The sequence below is a fragment of the Pangasianodon hypophthalmus genome, chromosome 25 (genome assembly GCF_027358585.1).
Source record: "Pangasianodon hypophthalmus isolate fPanHyp1 chromosome 25, fPanHyp1.pri, whole genome shotgun sequence".
NCBI classification, from domain to species: Eukaryota; Metazoa; Chordata; class Actinopteri; order Siluriformes; family Pangasiidae; genus Pangasianodon; species Pangasianodon hypophthalmus.
The window spans coordinates 12,271,782-12,293,416 of record NC_069734.1 but is presented as its reverse complement, the minus strand read 5'-3'; the positions used below and the strand labels follow the sequence as shown (position 1 = coordinate 12,293,416).

Sequence of the window (21,635 nt, the reverse complement as noted above, 5' to 3'; positions counted from 1 at the left end):
GGTTCTCCTGTCCTTTTGTCCGAAATGCAGTTATTGCTCTGGCAAACTAAGAAAAGAACTGATTGTTCACTATATATTTAGAAGTATGTGGACACCCGACCATCACACCCACATGTGGGCCTTCATCCAAACTGTTGTCAAGCACACAATTATCTAGAATGTCTTTGTATGCTGTAGCATTATGATTTCCTTTCACTGGAACTAACAGGGATAGCCCAAATTTGTTCCAGCATGACTGCCCCTGTGCACAAAGCGAGGTCGATAAAGACATGCCAAGGTTGGTGTGGAAGAACTTAACTGACCTGCACACAGCCCAGACCTCAACCCCACTGAATACCTTTAGGATGAGTTGGAATGCTGACTGCATGCCAGACCTTCCTGTCCAACATCAATGCCCAACCGAACTAATGCTCTTTTAGCAGAATGGGCACAAATTCCCACAACCATGTTTCAAACTCTAGTGGAAAGCCTTCCCAGAAGAGTAGAGTAGAGGCTGTTGTAGCAGCAAACTTGGGACCAACTTTGGAAAGGAATGTTCAACAATCCCCTATAGCCATACAGAGTATGTTCTATGGACAGCCTGCAATAACTGAGGGAAACTGAGTTCAAAATGTATTCATTCCATGGCCAAGTCAGAGTCCAGACCATAACCCATCTGAGATGCTGGGGCATGACCTGACGAGGGCTGTTTATGCAAGAAATGCAAGCAATATTAAATAACTGAAACAAAATGCAGACTATTTTAATGACTGAAACAGATCATTCCTCCCTGAAACAGCTAAGGGAGGAAAGGTCTAAAATTCCTCCTTAACGTTGTGCAAGTCCAATCAGCAGCTACAAAAACATTTGGAGGAGGTTCTACCAGTAATTAAAAACAATGATTCATGTACTTTTTCCTGCCTGGACAGTAAATGATTAATCGTTAGAGGATCAGTTGTTTGCGTATTATTTTATGTAGAATGTGTTTGTCTGTTGTTATGACAGATGAAGATCAAGCCATATATTATTAATATAAGTAATTAATGCAGGAATCCAGGTCATTCCAAAGGGTTCAGAAACATTTCTTGCGAACATACCCACACATTCACAAAGACATGGTCATATACCTGGACTGTTTCTGAATACATTTTTTTGAATACATCTTGACTGTGGAGGAAACAGAAGAGTAGCTAATGGAAGTCTTTTAATAACCCTGACAAGATTGGCATTTTGAATGCTCAGAGGTTTGACCAAACCCTTAATCATGACTGATTCGGCAATGCCTGCAACTTCAACAAGCGACTCTTCCTATAATCACATTTCTTCTGTGTTTGTGATGCTTTGTTCCAGCTTGTCTGTTTATCTTTTCTTTTCATGCACGCTGAAACATGCTGTGAATGAATTTGTGTTAGCAGTAAGTCACTGCTTTCTTATCCATATCCATAAGGGTTTTCAGGAAAATGAAACATTTTAACACATTTTAAATCTGGATATTTACATTGTTTCTACATTTATTCAAGTGGATGTGTCTTTCAGTGCAGTCTGAGATGCCCATGTGTCTCATATGCCTTCTTGTCCCCCTTTTTTTCCCTCATGAAGCCAAAACAGTTGTTTGTCTCAGCTGTTTGTTAATTGTAATTAGTAATTAGTAATCTGTGTAATTAGTGTATTACGTTCAGGCATATAAGGTTTGGTTGTGATACATAATGTCACATTTGTTTGAGTCTGCCTTTCAGAAAAGTTTGGACAAAAGTCTGGGCAGAACTAATCCTTTCATTCTTGGAGTCAGTTCAGTGAGAACGTAGCCACAAGATGGCAGCAATTTTCTTTCTCTTAAAAGTCATAATAGTGCTCTTAATACTTAAATAAAAACTAATTCAAAGCTCAAATTCAATAGGATGTATAATATTAGCCATACAGTCTCCTTTACTTAACTGTGGAACAGCCTGCAATTTAAATAAATAAATAAACTGTCTGGTATACTGTACATTAAAAGAACTTATTATGTGATGTTTAGGATTCATATAGCATTTCTGACAAAAAGATTACTAAACTTCTTGAATCTCATTTTCTTTTTTTTTTTCTTTTTTTTTTTTTTTTTTAAATTTCAAGCTCATTCTTCATTTTCAGTTTAAGTTTTTAATTTTATTTTTATATTCATAAAAGTTCAATATTTATGAAAGTTTTCAACTTTGTAGATGTTTCCACTCTTTATTCTTTTGGGAAAGTCCCCAGAAAGAACTTGGGAATCTCTCAGTGTTCAGGTTTACTCTGTAATGGTTATCTGAGATCAGAACAGTTTGTCATTGATGAGTTAAGATTGTGGGCTAATATTTGATGTTTCTTTCTTTATAGAGAGAGAGAGAAAATGCAAAAATGCAAATCCACCAACTGTCTTCCTGCAACAGCGACACAGTTATCCTATCAATCTTATGTCTATCATTAATTTCATTTTTGAGATGCAGTATAAACATACTGCATTTTGAAATGCAATATAAACATAAATTCACAGACTAATCTAATCTAGTAATTGATACTCATTCGTTGTCAAAAATTTTTAAGGTCTGCCCTGGAAACATCACTAAAATGCTCCAATTTTACAACTAAAATTCTGAAATGTGATCATTTCTAAGACACAGATATTAATTCACACAGATAAATGTTTTTTCATAATGAAATGAATAATAATTTTAAAACTCTAACCACTAGATGACAGCATTTCCTTCTGTCCTGTAATTCATAATAATCACCTAATCCTAAAATTATATACACGGATGACAAATTAGAGGGGAAAACAACGTAAAGCATATTCTTAAGGTGTTGGGCCATCAGGAGCCACCAGAAAAGCTTCAGTGAACCTTGACATAATTCTGCAAGACTCTGGAACTGTAATGGAGGGATGAACACCATTCCTCCAAAAGATATTCCCTCAGTTTGGTGTTTTGATGATGGTGGTGGAGAGTGCTGTCTAACACTTCAAAATCTACACCATAGGTGTTCATGAGGGCTGAGATCTGGTGAGTGTAAAGGCCATAGCATATGATTTACAAGAGTTTCTTACTCATCAAACCATTCAATGAGCTCTTGTACCCGGTGGATGTGCATCCTGGAAGAGACCACTATTATCAGGATAGAAATATTTCATCACAGGATAAAGATAAAGAATAGTCAGAAGAACTTTACACTGATTTGCATTAACACTTTCCTCTAAGGGGATAAATGGACAAAACCCACGCCAGCAAAATGCCCCTTCAACATAACGGAACCACCGTTTGCCTTTAATTCATCACCTTTCTGTTTGTTGTGAAGTTATACATCAAGTTACATCCAAATTTTGAAATGGTCATCTTTTTTTGTTGATCCAACTGACTGTCTATTGTGTCATTCTAAGCAAAATGAGAGGCATCAAATGTGTTTGCTGCCCCGGAAAGTTGAACAGATTTTTAACAATGTATATTGCTGGTAGCCAAACTAGCTTTCCATAGAAATGCTGTTCTGTCTTCAATGAAAATGGAAAAAATGAGCTAAATACAAATTAGACCACTTGATAAAAAAATTCTATTGAGAGGCTGGAAAGTCCCTTGATCTTTTAGACTGATAATGGGTGATTCATTCTCTCTATCTCACACATATACACACACACACACATACACACACACACACACAGTCACTGGTTGACTGTGTAGATTATTCATCAAGCAGACACAACACCTTCCTGTTTTATAGATTATTTTGTATTGAACACCTGTATTAAACATATATTTGGAGAAATAAACTTTTTCTTTTTATTAAAAGATAACCATTTTTGTTGATTTGTTGACTTTAAACATGATCTGTCATATGGGTGTTTAAAAGGGTTTATATAACTATGTTAAACTGGATTTAAAAATGACGACAAGGACAATCGATAAAACAGAATTGAATTATTTTGTTATTTTTCCTGACAGGGTAAATGATTTAAATGTCAATACTGTTGGCAACATTAAAAAAAATCCCCATTAAAAATCCCCTTTATAAAATATTGTTTGGTGAGTTGGCTTGTGGCACTTTGTTAAACACTCATGTTCTAGCTTGTGTGTTTTGGCTTTCGTCATTGTGTTTTACGCATGCTTGAACATGCCAAGAACAGGTTTTGTGACACTACAGTGTATCACTGCTTTCATGTCTATGCTTTAGTTTCTTTTCTTGTAAATTATTCATTTCATATGAACACAGACAGGAAGTCAGACATGTAGGCATTGTTAAACCCTGAACAGCAGAGTGCACACATCAACAGTAGGACATACACAGGTGGTGATTTAATTGGAATATGGGATCCATCAAAATTACAATATATATTAAATAAAACTGTAGAAGATATTTTGCAATCACTAAACATCAGTTGGTTCTTATTTATGAAACACAGGATTGATCATTTAGACAGTTGAAAATGCAGCCTCATTAGTGACACTACAGTGTATCACTCCATTAGTGTGTTTTTTTTTAATTAGCTGTTTAATTGTTTCATTTGATTAATTTTAAAAAACCCAAAATGTCTGTGAAAAGGTGTTTTAACTCAGCACCTGTCGTGCGTGTGACGCTCCATTGTGCCCTTAAGCCTGTCTCAGCCTGAAATACCCGCTTATACAGAGCCTGGTAACACACCTTCCACATGCAATTTGCATTCTCGCTGTTTATAAGATCACAACCTGTCCACGGTCTTGGTAGATACTTGTGCTTGTATTTTGCTTTTATGAGCAACAGTCGACGTTTTAAAACGTTTAAAACGTTTTCTTTTAGGAACAAAACTGTGGACGATCAGAAATTTGCTTTAGTGCAAAATTACAGAAATTAGCTTTTTCCCTCATTGTGTTCTGTTTGAATTTTTTAAATATTTCTGCCACAGTGCATAATCTACTGTAGCCCATTGTAGGCGTACGCACTAGGAATTCACACAGCACACTTTCTTTGTTGACAATTGCGTTTAAGGTAAGAGATTGACTGGTCTGGCGAGAGATTTTGGGTGTGGCAGGTTTGTTCAGGGCTAAACACAGGCCATCTAACCCTGAGGCTGCCATTATCAGCAACCCCCTCTTTGCCTCCTGTCCACGACTGACCAGGAAACACAATACCAACAGAGATCAGTTTGTCCTGATGAACAAAGACGGTGTCAAGAGAGAATATTTAGTGTCAACAAAGCTTGAGTTGAGCGAAAACCTGTCGGTGGGACAGCAAAGAATGTGATGACATGCAACACGAGTTGAACTCCTGTGCAAATACTTAAACAAAGACACACATGAGAAATTTACTTTAACACAGGAAAAACATTCCTATAAAGCTAGAGTGATGTCATTCAAGTTTTTTTTCTGACCATCCCCACCATAAGGTACTGTTTTACTTGTATATCACAATAGAATTAAATTGAACTAAATTTCTTGGACTTTTTGGGGGGGTTGTGTGTGTATTTCACATGGCAAGACTCCAGGTAATGACCTTTCACTGAAGACCTTTCGCTGCCCATTTCTGCAGTTTCTGCCTGATACCTGATAATAACCGTGGTATTGCTTATAGCAGAAGAATAAAAGTCAATACTGAAACTGTGTCTCATCAAGCCACAAGATTGAATGAAGTTGGCATGCAGTACTGACTGGCAAGGGGAAGTGTTTCATCTACACAGCCACAGACTAGCATTAGCCTCCAGCCATGGAGCCATACACTTGGATCAGCAGGAGCCGGGAGGTGTCACACATTCCATGGAACAAAAGCATCAAGAAATGGGGTAAAACAAGATAGGACACGTCTTCTGGCCATGAAACCCATCTCATGTCAGCTGCTCTGAGAGCATGATTTAAGATGCATTTTCATGATGACGCTTTTCGGAAACTTGACACCGCATGCTAATATGATTCTTAAAGTTGCGTAAGCATAAACATTTCATGCAATCTAAAAGCAGCTTTCGTCTGTGATGGGCTTTTAAAGGCGATGGGTCAATCATTGGAAGGAGGAGACGGATATTGGCTTATGGTTGCATTTTAGCTGCTAGAAGGGGAGGGATATTGGCTGAGGGCAGCATTTTAGTCCTTATCATCAGTGTTCATTAGAGTCCAGACCCATTACTGAGCATACACCATGCAGCGCATTATGCTTGGTAAAAGCTCATGTAATAGCCAACATTTGCCCTTGTGATTGTTCATTGCAGTTTCGTTCTGAGTGGGACAGTTTTGTCAAAAGCACAGTGTGTAACTTTGAAGTGGATAAGTAGGAAGCTTTGATGGCGCAATACAGAACTGGTTTGTCCATGAAGAGATAAGCTCCCTTCCCCCTACTGTCAGCTACAGAGCCTCACCCAGTTCACAGCACTCTTTCAACACTCACTCAGAAATCTCCCATAGCTTGTTCTCCGACCACAATACAGCCCACATCTATCATTCATGGTCAAAACAAGTCCGTTTCCCATCTGTCTGCTGGTAAAGGCACTTCAGTGGAAGCTTAGAGTAAAATCAGCGAAATACTCTAAGGGGTAGCTTTAACTAATATAGTGCATAGCCTGTCATTCGAATGTCCAGTGTATTAATTGAATCTTCATGTTTTGTTAACTCTTTAACCTGGCTCCATACAGTACCGAATGTTTACTTTCGAAAAAGAAATGTGGCTGGTTAATCATTGTTAGACCACACTAAAGGCGGTGGCTAAGAGCAAGGTCCTTCACAAAAGCTTGTTGCTGTTGCCTTTCCTAACCAAAATGGCTTTCATCACATAATCAACGCCTTTTTCTTAGCTGCTGTATACAAAACACTTGCCTTGTTCTGAGCCGAAAAACACAGGCCACTGTAGGGTGGTGCAGTCACTTCAAAAGCCCTGCTAAATAATTATAACCCACAGGGACACTAAATGCAGGAGCATATATATTTTATAATGCATGTCAAATACATTTGTTCAATTCAGTGTATTTCTAAGTCTATAATGGATTTCAGCATATATTGCCAATCTTCCCCAACCCTCAAAATACATATAAAATGTGGCCGACGTTGTTACGAACAAGAGAAAAGTAATCACAGCGATGCATCATATCTTGAAATGCTTTATTATTTATTACGGGACACACCTTAATGTTGACTGTTCATGAGAGTATTCTATTTGAGTCAAATGTAGTATGAGTAACACTGGTGGTATCTTTCACCTTTCACCCTGCCTTACACTGCAAAACTTTGTTTCTCTTTCAGAAAAAGAAAATTATCACCATGGCTTTTAACGCAGGGAAGTAACAGTCTAACCACATGCCCAAATGATATAATGCTCTCTTCCTACACTAAAACATTAAATATTCATTCATCTTTCTTCCGTAACTGCTTTATACTGATCAGGGTAGAGATCCAGAGCCTATACTGGAAACACTGGACACAAGGTGAGAATACACCTTGCATAGGATGCCAGTCTATCACAGGTCACCATGCACACACATTAATTCACACCTAAAGGCAATTTTTAGTGTTGCCAATTTACCTACCAATTTACCTAATGTTTGTGGGAGATGGATGAACAAGCAAACAGGGGGAGAATATGCGACAGTAACCCAAGCTCAGGATCAAACCAGGGAAGCTGTAGATGTTACATAAAATATCAAAAATACGTACATTAAACATCTATATGTGTAGCATCTTCAAAATGAACAATTAGTTTTTTGTCTGTGAGGCATGTTATCTCAGCTAAACAATTACGTCAGTGGAAATGATCATATCAGCTTAACAGCTAAAATGTCAAAATGTCAAAATTCATTTCACTACCTGGAACCATGATTAGATGTATTTCTGTGTGTGTTTTGTATCTACTTTGTACTGGAGTTCAATGTTATTATTAACCTTTGTCATTAATATGTGCTATTTCTGTATAAAAAAAAACAGTAAATTAAGAAGTTCTGAGATTTGGTGCTTAAGTGAAAGAACATTCTCTTCGTTGGTGTAGCGGCTAAACCAGGATTCCTCCCTGGCACACAAAGTGTCTTTACACATCTCAAGTTGATAAAGAGGCACCAAAACAAACCAGCCAAGGTTCACTTTATATCAAAATTCCAGTGAAATATGTCAGACATAGCTGAGATATTAAAAAGAGGCATTATGCTGCAATGCTGAAGTGAAGATCTCACCCCAAGTGTGTACTCACTGACCTCGTGGTTCAGTCTGGGAAAACTGTGCAGACACAGTTCACAATCCCTCCTCATGGTCACATGTTAGCATAAACTTTACTGTTTAACCCCACTGGGGTATTTGTCCTCTGGGGCTAATCTACAACCACAGATACACAGAATCCAAACAAATGATTAACACAATCCTCTCTCTTCTCTCCCTGCTGGTCAGAGGAATTTGAGACTGGTAATTAGCAAAGCCAAGTACATTGTTGGTGCTAGTATTCATTCCATCGTTGTAGAGAAGTTTGAGAAGCACGCTATGTTCGCAGAATAGAGAATTCTAGGAGTACTATTAAGTTACTATGTTGGGTACACAATAGGCAAAATGTCTTTACAAAGGTGCAATCCTACACTAGAAAACTACTGTACACTGTTGAACACCCATTAAGAATAGGGCAAAATACACAACTCAGCTTATCACTGGCTCCTCTAGTGACAGTGAAACTGTGCAGGATGTGCAATGAGGTTATGATGCTTACATGAAAGCCATTTTGAAGTGGCACTCAGAAAAATCAGATTTCATACAAAAACACTTACACTAACACACATCACAGACTTTTCTGAGGAGTGACACAGGGAGATTACATTACATTGGGCAGTAGCTGGATGGCTTTTCTTGTAAGACCATCCCTTAAACTTAAAGACAATAGCAGGCTTTGATGGATTTTATTATACATCATTATACATCAAGCCTGGTCTATCAGTACACATGTTTTATAGACAGCTTTGTCGGGAAAGGGTTTATTTGAGAGTGGTCCACATGTCATGATGTGTATTTTGCAGTTGAAAGACGAAATGAGGTAATGACAAAAATATATTATCAAGACCGTTTCAGAGGAAATTTTTAGATTTTTCTTTTAATTCATTCATTAATCCATCTTCAGTAACCACTTTATCCAATTCAGGTTTACAGTGGATCTGGAGCCTATCACGGGAACAATGCGGGGACAATCCTAGATGAGACACTTGTCCCACAGGGCACTAAGCACACACACTCACACTGAGGGGCAATTTAGTGTATCCAATCCACCTGCTGCTATGTTTTTGGACAGTGGGTGGAAACCAGAGTACCCAGAGAAAACCCACACAGACATGAGGAAACCATGTGAATCATCATCATGCTACCCATTTTTGAATTCAGAGAAACATATTTACACAGACCTCTGAAAACAAATGACATACTTTCTTCTGACCTTTTTTTCATATTTTATAATTTTTTTTAAATATTTTAGAATAATTATTTTTATTTTACAATAATCATTATTTATGTATCTACAAATCATGTTTGGATAATACTAATATAACACTGTACAATAACTCAAAATATATAAATAAGTAAAATGACAGAACTTAATATTAGTCCAAAATTTGCAAAGGAACTGGAAATAGAGTACGTTCCGTGTTGCCAGGTCCGCGGTTATGGTGTGATTTCTTACTTTCCTGTAAGGGTTTTTTGGTGTTTTATTTTTTTATTTTGGAACTGATTTTAACGTGTTTTAAATTTTATCTATAAAATAAAACGTGCACAAGGGATCATGTGAGGCACTCTCCTACATTAGCCCTGTACAAACCTGCATGAATGTAACTGTCATGTTTATAGGTTTATTTATTATATACCGCTTACAGTGTGGCTTTTTATGCAGACCTGGCAACCCATAAAAATCCCTGAGGTAATTTGTCTTTTCGTGGCTGCAGGTGAAACGGCTAAGTAGAACAATTACTTTTAAATAAATAATTAAATAGATAGATAGATAGATAGATAACAGTAAAATACAAGCTATTTAAGCTTACTAAAGCTCACAAAGAGCAATGAAGGTAATTGTTTTAGTTCAAATTTTAGCTAGTTATATTACTGTCGCATACCTTAGCTATATTAGCCGTATCCATATGTCCAAATAAACAGGTGGCAAACTAGCACAGCTAAACTAGTTTATCTAAAATATGGGCCAGAGTGTGTAAATTATAAATATAATGAGAGGTGATTTAAAAAAAAAAAAAAAAGGCGAAAGTACGTTAGTCAAACTGTTTTGTTTTTGTTTGTTTTTTGTTTTGTTTTGTTTTTTTGTTTTGTTTTGTTTGTTTTGTTTTTTTGCTAAATGAGCTATAGTAGCTAGCTAGTTAGGTAAAAAGGGAAAGGGGCTCGCACTTTGTTAGCTTAGCTGAAATTTTAATTAATGTTTGATATTTTACTTTCCATTGAGGGAAAAGTACTTGCCATTTATTTGGGTGGAAAGAGAGTAGGGTTTTGTGCCTCTTTTCTCTTTAATGTCAGAAATAAACTGCAGTCCTGTGTGTGTGTGTGTGTGTGTGTGTGTGATCACATTGAAAACTCATGATCACACTGGAGGAAAAATAGCAATGTTTCAGTTTGTCTCAGGGCCAGGTTTTTGGATCTTAACCACTTCTCTCTTTGACTGTATTAATAAGCACTGCTATTTGGAAGCTACAGTGTCACTTTATATATATATATAAAATTAACCAGAGAAGTTTCCTATTAATGTTAGTGTTGTTGAAAATAAAGGCAAGACACACACAGACTAATTAGTTATTTGCACTTAATGTTTAAATTGTAAATAAATAGACTAAATACATGCATAGGCAGAACATCACTAAAACACAAGGCTAGCTATTAGATATGTTTTTTCTTCCCTGCAGGTGGTGTAAAGAAGTGATAGCAGTCCATAATCTCTACTGCATTATTAATGCATGTCTAACCAGTCTGTACTGCAGATGATGAGTAAGAAAAGAAATCCTGAGTAAGCTGCCAGTGAAGATTATAATGCAATAGTGTTTGCTGGGAACTCACCTCCCATTTGTTTTAAACTTCCAGCCAAGTTTAGGTTTTCATAATTTTAATAAATAAACACACACACATTATATATATATATATATATATATATATATATATATATATAGCCCTTTATAATACCAAAATTTCTTTGATAAAGAGCTCAAATGAAGATTGATTAACAGAACTGACATAACACACAACCACAATTACAACAAGCGAGTAGTACAGACTGAGTGACTTGCTGAAGTAGTTGTAAAGGCACTTCATTCGCATCATTAAGTATAAACGCCTCTTTCAGCTCCACTCCGTCTCTGAACCTTACAGCAGACTGCAGCTCTTTCTCATGTGAACAGTCTGGAGTGACACTATCAAGCCTCTCAGCCTGACCTGCACATCTGCAAAGTAAAGTATAAATGCAGTGTAACTCGTTTCAGCCATAGCTGGTCAATTTCCACTCCAGGAATCTGAATGACACACAGCTGCTTGACTGTTTGTGTAGATCTAGTCTGAAGGTTAGCTATGATTCAGCTTTTACAAACAACTCGGTGGAATTAGGCTACAGGATTTCCTTATTGCTTGTGTTTTGAGAAAGGTGAGCGTCTGAATACTTCTGAAACTGCAGGTCTGTAGAGGAAGCGGTGCATGCGTTGAGTTTTGCAGTTATGACCTGATTCTTCTCTTCATTATGATTGTTATTAGTAGTAGTCTTGTTTTGTTTTTTTCGCTGCAGCTGCTGAGCGAGTTTTCTCGGATGTGCTGGAGAGTTTACCTGGCGGTGGGCGGAGCTTCGCGGCAGAAGTGTCCATATTTGGAGCGCGCGCGCGCGAGCGGATGGGCGAGGTCACCTGGCTGCGGTTGCGTCACAGCCGAAACTACCTGCTGAAGCTTATTTCCTCAAATCGCCGCCGACTAGTTTAAAAATCTTCACGCAGTGGCAGCGCACTTTGCTCTCTCAGATTAAAAGGATTATATTTTGAATTTTTTTCCACCCGGCGTCGAATGGAGCCTAAATGGGATACGTGGTTGGGAGTTCTGTTTGTTTTACTGCAGGTAGATATATACATATATTTTCTGAGTGTTTCTCTCTTGGCGTCATGCCATATTTGCTCTAGTTTGAATTTACGAACGTGTCGCTTTTTTCAACAAGTTCGGAAAACGAGTTAAACCATTCAAAATATGATTGTTCCTCGTTTTCTCTTCTAACGCATAAAACCACTTGTTTAATTAAATTCGCTTAAAAAAAAAGGCTAAGCGAAACAAACAGTCTTTCTTCGTCACCCAGGTCCTTTGCGGTGGATGCGTGGAGTCGACGCCATGTTCTCCTGGCTTTGCTTCTGATCTTTTCCTCCTCAGAGTTCACAGAGAACACCTGCAGATTGGCACAAGGATCGGCACAGGTACATTACCACACATTCCCATTTATTATGGAAAAAAGCAAAGCTAAAAAAAAGATTGTGGTCTTGGCTTACATTTTGTTTGTATGTCTTTAATTGGTTTCCAACTTAATACATAATTAGGGACTGCTTTTGAGCGGCGTCTGTTTTGCTTTGCTCTTTATTATTAACTTACATTTGGGTGCTTCAGATAATTTTGCTGTATATTTAACTTGTTTTATTCCCTCATTCGACTTGGTTTGCAAACTAGGGTGTGCTCTATTTCACATTTAAATTATTAGCTGGGGTGAATCAATCAGTCTTATTCCACTTTTAGTTGTAAAGTACCTTTTGGTCTTTAAGTTTAGTGAAGTTTGTTCAAACCAAAGCGCACTGGGGTGTATGCTTGATCTCAGTAGCTGAAGGCCACTCAGTTTTAGATAAATGTGTTCTAGTGACTCTGTATTATTACCTTGAGTTCCTGAAACTCTGAGCTGCTTTGTTTGATAAGGACTGTAGCCTTGCTTGGTAGACTACAGCTGCTTATATAGCCTGCATTTTATTTTCAGCTGCTACAGCTGCTTCTGATTTCTTTTACCGATTCTGTATTGTGTTTAAACACCCAGCAGCTCATTCCTAACGTTCAGCTTGAATAAGAATGGTCCTTTCCTTAATTACCTGAAAATGGTGTGCTTTGTGTCTCCTCCGAGGTGCTACTTGATTTGTATTAGAATGGATCAAGTGCTTGTGAACTGTACTGCATCCTTAGGCTGTTGCGGGTGTTAACGTGTGTATGGCTGGTTCAGAAAGTTGAGCTCATGGTCTGTGCTTTCGCTCCCTTTGAGCTTCTATGGGTGTGGAAATACAAGCTTGAACAAGACCAGGTGTACAAATTTTCACTTCCGCAAAGCTTATATGGCGACAGTGTTCAAGCCTCAGCAAATATATATTTAGGTACTTTCCACAGAGGCTAGTTTCTTTTTTCTGGCTAAAACCAAAGACTGTCATTAATCTGACCATATGTGGTTAGGCTAATATTCATTTCACTTTTATTTTGTGTACTATATCGACTGGAAGCTTGTTGACCTTAATCATGGAGATGCTTATTCTTTCGTTATCATTCAATAAGTAAGATTTATTTTTCATTTCAACTTTCCACTGACAGAACACATTTAAGTCCAAGTTGACATTATTTGAAGTTATTTATTTTGAGCTATTAACATTTAAACTAAACCCATTCATTTCAAGTGACCAGTCAAGTAGAATGTTTATAATCAGGTTAATAACTATAAGGTCAGGCTAATAATATTAACTTTTTATTACACACACTAACTTTTGATAATGATGAGTTGTGATTTCCACCGCTGTAAATAAAACAAAAAAAATTCAAGGACTGCCTGGCTAGGCTTCACAGCCCCCAGTGGGTCCCTGGACCCCACTTTGAGAACCACTGGTATAAGCTACTGGATTTTGTTTCAGTGAGTTGGAATGCCATCACAAAGGTGATCCTCCATCACACCCACACGTCTTGCTAAGCTGCCTGCCTGATGGCAAATTATTTTTGCTTTGCTGTTGATTTAGCTCACCACGTCCTCATTACAAGCCTTTATATTAGCTCTTAACGTGTAACGTGGTGTCCTCTACCTTGCTGGTTATTATGACCCTGTGGAATCCCCATGAAATCCTGTTGTGTGTTTTATGCAAAATGTTATCCTGTGGTTTCGTTTTACTGAGGTCTAGACAAAGTGCATGTTTGTGTTGTGCATGTTAGTCCATATAATGTTTTTACGCATGCCTATTTTATTTTATTTTTTTAGCTGCTCTGTTTAATGTCAGACTAGAAATTTAACTGCAGTCTTAACGTTGGACTGCAATTTATACAACCAGTATTTTAGACAAGATGAGTGCCCAAAGATTTCAGAATTCTTCAGCACTTTGAACTAAAAATGTTTTATTATTATTAAATACCGACTCCATTAATTCTTGTTTCCTGTTCAGTTGTTTTCGATGACTGCAGTGGAAGAACGCGGACCATCTTTGATTCCGCTGATAAGCGGTTTCATGTAGCCTCAGATGGCACAGTGAAGCTGAAGAGACAGGTCACTCTTCATAATGGCCATAAGATGTTCTCTGTCCATGCTTGGGACTCCAGAGGAAAGAAACACACTGCGCTGGTGAGAGTGGAACATCAGGGTCGAGCTGGCCACCATCACGGGCAGCAGGAAGACGTTGGGGCGGTTGAGGCTGTGCAGGTACACCTCTTAACTAGTCTGACCTCTGCTGGACAAACTGCAGAATGTCATTGAAGTATTTTGAAGAACTGTCTAAAGTAGTATACAGTCATTTGTTTCCACTGAAAAATGTGTGTATAGTCAAGAGGACTTGCTTACTTGCCTTCATGGGTGAGCCATATGGCAAAAATAAATCGCAGTACTCAGATGTCTTTGCAAAACGCATCAATATTTAGTTTTGCTAACAAAATGGTGGCTCCATACTTGGAGGGGGAGTGCAAGTTGAGGTCCATAAGTTCACTGTTTTTAGCCACTTATCATAGTAAGCAGGAACGTTTCATGTGGCTCCCTTTTAAACAATATCCTGATATAAGCACCATTGCAAGTGTGATTGCGTTTATACAGCAGTTCTATTTCTAAACAAGAAATTAAAATTGAGTAACTGACATTTCAGACACAATATGACCAAGTATTTTATTTATTTTAGCTCTGTCCCAACGTAGTTCCCAAAGAAGCCACAGCTAGAGTGTTGAGTTGTCATGCAATGCACTGATTGACAGCCCATAGTAAGTGTAGTAATGTAGCAAACTATTGTTAGAATTGGAATTTTGTGTAGCGGACATGGACAAGCAGAGTGATACAAACAGTGGAGACGTACCTGTGCTGTTACACTAAATAACAGCAGTGTTGGAATGCTGTATGTCCAATTAAATTAGTGGACTGGTACTAATTGCTGTATGCAGTTTATAACTCTCCTTAAAGTGTACCACTAACAGCATGTTTTATCTCTAGTGCATACATTTTAACTAGTGTTTTGTTAAAGCACCTTTTGCTTGTAATACACGCTAGGTCATGTATTTATTTATTTATTTATTTAGGGTCGAGCTACTTATGATTTCCCAATTGTATTCCACTCTTCCTTGTAAAGATGCTTCAGATCTGTCAAATTGCAAGGGGCTGTCCTGTGCACAGCCATCTTCAAGTGAAAATGTTTATCTTGTTCTGAAGCCACTGTTTTTCTTTTTTTTTTTTTCTTCTTTCCCCTTCCATACCCTTGGATTTGTGCTTTGGGTTGTTTTCATGCTGGAAGGTGAATTTTGTTGGTTGCTGTATCACAGGTGGGAAAAGATGACAGGATTTATTTGGGTTTCTTTTTTTTACATCGCAAAAACCTGCAATTTTAAGGACGTGTAGACCTTTTATATCTACTGAAGGCATTTTGACAGATCTTATCCAAGAATAACAATTTCTTGTTTAAAAAAAAAAAAAAAAGTTAATATTGGCGTTACAGTTACAGCTGGATGAGTAGTTAATGCTGTTATGAGATGCTGAAGCTAATGTTTTAAACTGACCCATTTGTGCAGTCTTCCTTGCTGTAGACAGTGGGTCTTTGGAGTAACTACTGGAGTCATGGTACTGAGTGTGCTATTTGTTCTTTGTTTATTGTTTTTATAGACTGAATCATCCTCAGTTCTCCCACTTCTTGAGTTTCCAAAATCAGGTGGGTTGCGGAGGAGAAAAAGAGAGTGGGTGATTCCTCCAATCTCAATCTCTGAGAAGGATCGTGGGCCTTTCCCCAAGCAGATGGTGCAGGTATGTAGAGCTGATCTGTAATTTGAGAAAGAATCTTCCATGTGCATCTTTTATTTTATATCAAGTTGTCCCTTCTCGTGCCCAGATTAAGTCCAGTCATGCCAAAGAAACAAAGATGGTGTACAGCATCAGTGGTGAAGGAGCAGACCAGCCTCCAGTAGGACTTTTCACAATAGACAGGAACAATGGTTGGCTCTATGTGTCAATGCCTCTAGACAGAGAAACAAAAGATAAATATGTGGTGAGACTTTTTTCAGTTTGTCTGTATCTGTCATCAAGCATCAGAAAAGATTCTCCCATACAAGAATATTGGTTCAAGTTTTAATAATTAACCCCCCCCTTGTTTTGTTTTGTTTTGTTTTTTTTTTAAACTCCAGCTACAAGCCAGTGCTCACTCAGTTACTGATAATATTATAGAACCTCCCATGGAGGTTATAGTCCAAGTGCTGGACCAGAATGATAACCATCCTGTCTTCACTCAAGATCCATTCGTTGGCAGTGTACCAGAAGCTTCAAAAATAGGTAGTTATTTTAAAGCCTTCATAACTCTCTATCCATAATGTCCATCCATAATAATGCCATGCTTTTGGAATAGGGTGTTCAACAAACCCATGTGGGTGTCTTGCTCAGGTGTCCATATAGTCCATCATTACTGTTACTCAAACTACTCAGATTTTCATGTCTTATTACTTTCTGATTGAAGGATTTGAGTTCATGACAGTCAGTGCCACTGATGCGGATGATCCGAATACTGACAACGCTGATATCAGGTACTCCATCCTCGGTCAGATTCCACCAGAGCCAAGTCCAAACATGTTTGCGATCAACCCTGTCAGTGGAGCAATTCGAGTGAATGCTGATGGCCTGGACAGAGAGGTGAGTGCACAAATCAGGTTTCTCACTAGCTACAATTATATACATTCTAATTGTCAGTAGTCTGGCTGGCAGAAATTTGTGTGATCAAACAAGATGGATAATATATTAACTAGCATACTATTTCTATTAACACTTAATTATTTCTAAATAATGTAAACTTTTATTTACACAATTGGAATCTTGTAGAATCATGTTTGTTGGAATTCTGTCCATTTTGACCAAAATAACAAGGGTTTTTAAAAAAAAAAATTTTTTTTAAACATTTTAAAAGGTTGTAAAATAATAAAGTTGGATGCTGCATGGAATAGGCATCCAATCAATTCAGTGCATAATGATGTGAGGTACAGATTGTTCCAGGCTTTATTAATGAGCCTCATTTATGAAGCTGAATAGAAGATTTTTTTCATAAATTTTTTTTTTTTAACACAAGAGTTTTTACATAAATAAGAGCAGTCGTTCAAGTTGCATAAAAGGAGGGAAAGCTGCCGTGTCCAGTGTGCCAGTCTCTTCTGTTTGGCGGCATCTTGTGCAACACTTTATTAGCAAGTGACTGTCTCAAGCTGCAGTGAGCCTATGCAGTGTACTACTTAGTGTGTTGCGTGTCATCGTTGGCTTCTTCTATATAACACGTACTTCCTGCTTTTCCATCACTGCATCAGGGAGGGTGCATTGGTCTAGGAGAGCTTTCTGGTCAAGAGATCCCAAAACACTTCAAGAAAAAACTAAAATAAATATTAAACATAGTAGTTTTCTTAATTATGTACTTGGTGTCTGTGATCATTTGGATACAGTAGATATTTTCTTGCTCTGTTTTCATGTGGAGTCATTTTCTTTTTACCTCAATTTGCAACTAAATCACCTTTTCTATAATGTGGTGTGGTTATTTTATTTATTTTTTATTTTTTTGTCTTAAAAGTCCGGCTTGGCTTTTACTTACATTTGCACACAGTTTTAGTAAAAGATTGATAAAATGAGGCTCATTGAAAGTAGGTTTTGAACCCTAGCTACTTCTAAATTGGGACAGGGCGCTTTCTAATAAGGTAATGTTAACACCAAGTGTTACTCGCTGTATTCACATAAATTTGGTTTGGAGTAAAACATGCATTTAAATTGTTGGGGTAGATGTAACTGTAAATTTATTCCAATTGTGGAGTTTAAATTAATTTGGATTAACGTATTTTTGCATGTAAATACATAGAATTGATGTTGAATGTGGTTTTAAAGTTATAAAATGTTTTGTATTTAAGAAATATAGTGAGTATACTTTGGAGATTCGAGCAGCAGATATGCAGGGAAATGGACTGACCGTCACTGGAAAAGCTGTTATTACTGTAACGGACAGCAATGACAATGCTCCTAAATTTCTGAAAAATTTGGTAAGGAAATTAATGGTTATGGTTTTAATGGTTTGCTTTAAATTATTGCTTTTAAAATGAATCTTTGCTCCAAATCTTTAAATATTAATTCTGTTCTTAGAGGTATTTCAAACTTATGATAAAGTAGTTACCAAGTTTGATTAAATTACTTAAGTCGTCTTCACCTTCACTATTAATGCAAGCCTTTGTTTTTCCAGTACGAGGTGACCGTTGATGAGGGTTCAGTGGGAGCTGTGGTGGTGAAAATGCCAGTGACTGATGATGACGATGCACAGTCAGCTGCCTGGGCAGCAAAGTTTAAGTTTGTTAGTGGAAACAGTGGTGGATTTTTCAACATTAGCACAGGACCAAACAAACAGGAGGGCATCATTACTACTGTCAAGGTAGTGCACAACTTAGTTTGAAATGTCATCAGTTATGTGTGCCCTAATGATTTTGTACACTTACATAATTTTAATATACATATTTTCACAGCCATTGGACTTTGAGAGCAACAACAGATACACACTGGTGGTGGCTGTAGAAAATGAGGTTCCGTTTGCGAAACCTTTGCCTACCTCCACTGCCACGGTGATTGTAAATGTTGTTGACGTGAACGAGGCTCCAGTGTTCAACCCAGTGGAGAAGGTCATTACCGCAGAAGAAAATGCAGCGCTTGGTAGTCAGCTGACGCTGTACACTGCCACTGATCCGGACACTGGGAAGTCCCAGAAAGTGACGTACGAGCTTCCTCAGTGTACACCTTAATGTTGGATGTATGGGTTTCTCTCAGGCACTGGTATAATAATTTGGTATTATGCTGTGTGTTTCAGGTATCGGGTAGGCAATGATCCTGCTGGCTGGCTCAATATTAGCGCAGACACTGGGGTAATCAGAGTCAGGAGTCCTATGGACAGAGAATCTCATTTTGTGAAAGATGACAAATACAGAGCCCTAATCTTTGCTGTGGATAATGGTAAAAAAAAAAAAAAAAAAACACCCCCCTTGTGGTGGTTTTTTTTTATTATTATTATTATTATTATTTTTTTTTTTTGGTCTCCTGACACGTTCTTGCATGTGTTTGCAGATGAGATTCCAGCAACTGGTACTGGTACCCTTGTGATTGAGTTGAAGGATGTGAATGATAATGTTCCAGTAATTGAAGAGAGGCTCATCACAGTATGTAATAAGGATTCCTCTCCAGTGGTCTTGTCCGTGACTGATAAGGATGGGCCTGGCTTTGCTGCTCCTTTTAATGTGGAGCTGCAAGGAGATGGCAAGAACAATTGGACTGCCAGGATGAACGATTCAAGTAGGCTTTTACTCAACTGTTAAGCTTTACTTCTGATACAGTGCTAATGGATATTAAATTTCACCATATAGAGTTCGGGAGATTTCCAATTATTAGCAAACATGGCTTAAATAATTTATTCATTTTTCGAAGTATCAAAATAATTTCCTATATTGAGTCCTAATCTGTAAAGCAACCAGAAAAATTACATCATAAATTTCTTTTTGTACCTAAGAGAATATATGCAGTTTTAAATTCCATGTTATGCAGTTTTCTAAGCTGACTGGCTGATGCGTAGTTTAATTTTTCAAAAAATTTAAGTAATGTTTTGTGCCCATGATCAGTGTACCCAAAGCCTTTTCCCTGTTCGTGCTCCTTAAAGCATTGGGTTTGCAGTCAGATGAGTTACATTGGATGGAAAAATGATCTTTGCTGTTTGAGCACGTTATTGGTGTGCAATCTGTAAATGGCAGGTGTTGACCTATTCAAGGAATAAAGCACTTCTCTAGTATTGCTAAAATGGGATGTATCATTTTAAATTGATATGATGTTCAAATCATCATACAGGCAAGTAATGAGTACTGACCTAAACCACAACCAAGACACAAGCTTACCCATAAACCCCTTCTCTGTGTCATGACAATCATGCTTCAATGCTGAAGTATAAACCAGTATTAATGGTGCAATTGGTATGGTTTTGGAGGGAATCCGTTTGTTTAGATTTTGAGTTTCAGAACAGTTAGCAGTATCAAACATCTTTTAAAATTGCTGACTCTTTTGAATAAAGAACTCTCAGAACATAACTTGAATAAAGGACATGGTACATAAGTGATAAAGTAAGCAAAATCTTTAGACTTTAAGTGACTATCTGTAGAGGTTGTGTACTTAAACATTTTTTCTGTTCTTTTTCCTTCTCTCCTGTTGAAACAGAAACAGGGATTATACTTTCACTTAAGACTCCACTTGAGCAGGGAATTTACAATGTTGTTATGAGGGTGTACGACAGCAGCCATCAGTCGCAAGACAACACTGTCCAGGCCAGTGTATGTGACTGCAGAGGAGATGACGTTAAATGCATAGACAAAGCTGCGGGAGCATTCGGCCTCTCCGGGGTGCTTGGAATTTTGGGGGCTATTTTGGCTCTGTTGTGTAAGATGTTTTTCACCTATTCTTTTATATGTTCAAAAGCAATTTAAAAGGTTTACTAAAAAAGCAAAATTAATAAACAAAGCTGATTTTTTTTTTTACTATTCAGCTCCTTAAATACTAGTAATATGAATTTAGTGTCGAGTTTGGCATAGATGTTGGTGTGACCTGCCCCTCTCTATGCAGTGCTGGTCCTGCTGCTGCTTCTGTTCCTCAGAAGAAAAAACACAAAGAAGGAGCAGCCCCTGATCAATGATGATGATATCCGTGACAACGTTTACTATTACGATGAAGAGGGTGGTGGAGAGGATGATCAGGTTTTTTTTTTTTTTTTTCCCCTTTTAAATGTGGATCTTGTTTGTGGGTGTTTTTGTTTTTTAAAACCAGTGGTCTCATCCTATTTTGGCAATAATTCTTTTCAACAGGACTATGACCTGAGTGTTCTGCACAGGGGCCTTGACAACCGTCCTGACGTGTTCCGTAATGATGTGGCTCCTACCTTTATGCCTGCTCCACAATATCGGCCACGGCCTGCAAATCCAGAGGAGATTGGCACCTTCATTGACGACGTAAGATGTGTACTTTTTTTTTTTTTTTTTTTTTTTGTGTGTGTGTGTGTGTGTGAGAAGTGTAGCTGCACCACATAACAGGTTAACTTGAAGTAAGTTTATTGAAGTTTGTTTTTTTTGGGGGGGTCTGTCTATACTGTATATTGCCTATGGGCCAAGACTGGCAGAATAGACTCATTTTACAGAATCCAGGCAGTGAAGTAAAATTTAGCTTTGTGCATTAGCATTAAAAGTATTAATCTCTTCAGATTGCACATGGCATCTGTA

At 37.7% G+C, this 21,635-nt stretch overlaps 1 protein-coding gene across 2 annotated transcripts in view; it reads left to right on the top strand.

Annotated features, from left to right (window-relative positions):
• The window catches only part of cdh31 (cadherin 31), a 32,728-nt gene that overhangs the window by 10,435 nt on the left and 658 nt on the right, over positions 1 to 21,635 (top strand). The window contains exons 1-15 of one of the 2 annotated variants that reach the window (XM_026946743.3): positions 11,659 to 11,984; positions 12,217 to 12,331; positions 14,306 to 14,559; positions 15,994 to 16,131; positions 16,217 to 16,372; positions 16,509 to 16,653; positions 16,835 to 17,007; positions 18,255 to 18,383; positions 18,581 to 18,766; positions 18,858 to 19,102; positions 19,196 to 19,338; positions 19,450 to 19,674; positions 20,584 to 20,802; positions 20,986 to 21,116; positions 21,225 to 21,368. In XM_026946743.3, coding sequence (XP_026802544.3) covers positions 11,934 to 11,984; positions 12,217 to 12,331; positions 14,306 to 14,559; positions 15,994 to 16,131; positions 16,217 to 16,372; positions 16,509 to 16,653; positions 16,835 to 17,007; positions 18,255 to 18,383; positions 18,581 to 18,766; positions 18,858 to 19,102; positions 19,196 to 19,338; positions 19,450 to 19,674; positions 20,584 to 20,802; positions 20,986 to 21,116; positions 21,225 to 21,368 — 2,454 coding nt within the window. In that variant the 5' untranslated portion in view covers positions 11,659 to 11,933. Of the gene's footprint in view, positions 1 to 11,658; positions 11,985 to 12,216; positions 12,332 to 14,305; positions 14,560 to 15,993; positions 16,132 to 16,216; positions 16,373 to 16,508; positions 16,654 to 16,834; positions 17,008 to 18,254; positions 18,384 to 18,580; positions 18,767 to 18,857; positions 19,103 to 19,195; positions 19,339 to 19,449; positions 19,675 to 20,583; positions 20,803 to 20,985; positions 21,117 to 21,224; positions 21,369 to 21,635 lie in introns of those variants that run through there. The other variant, XM_053229444.1, reaches the window with a different exon arrangement.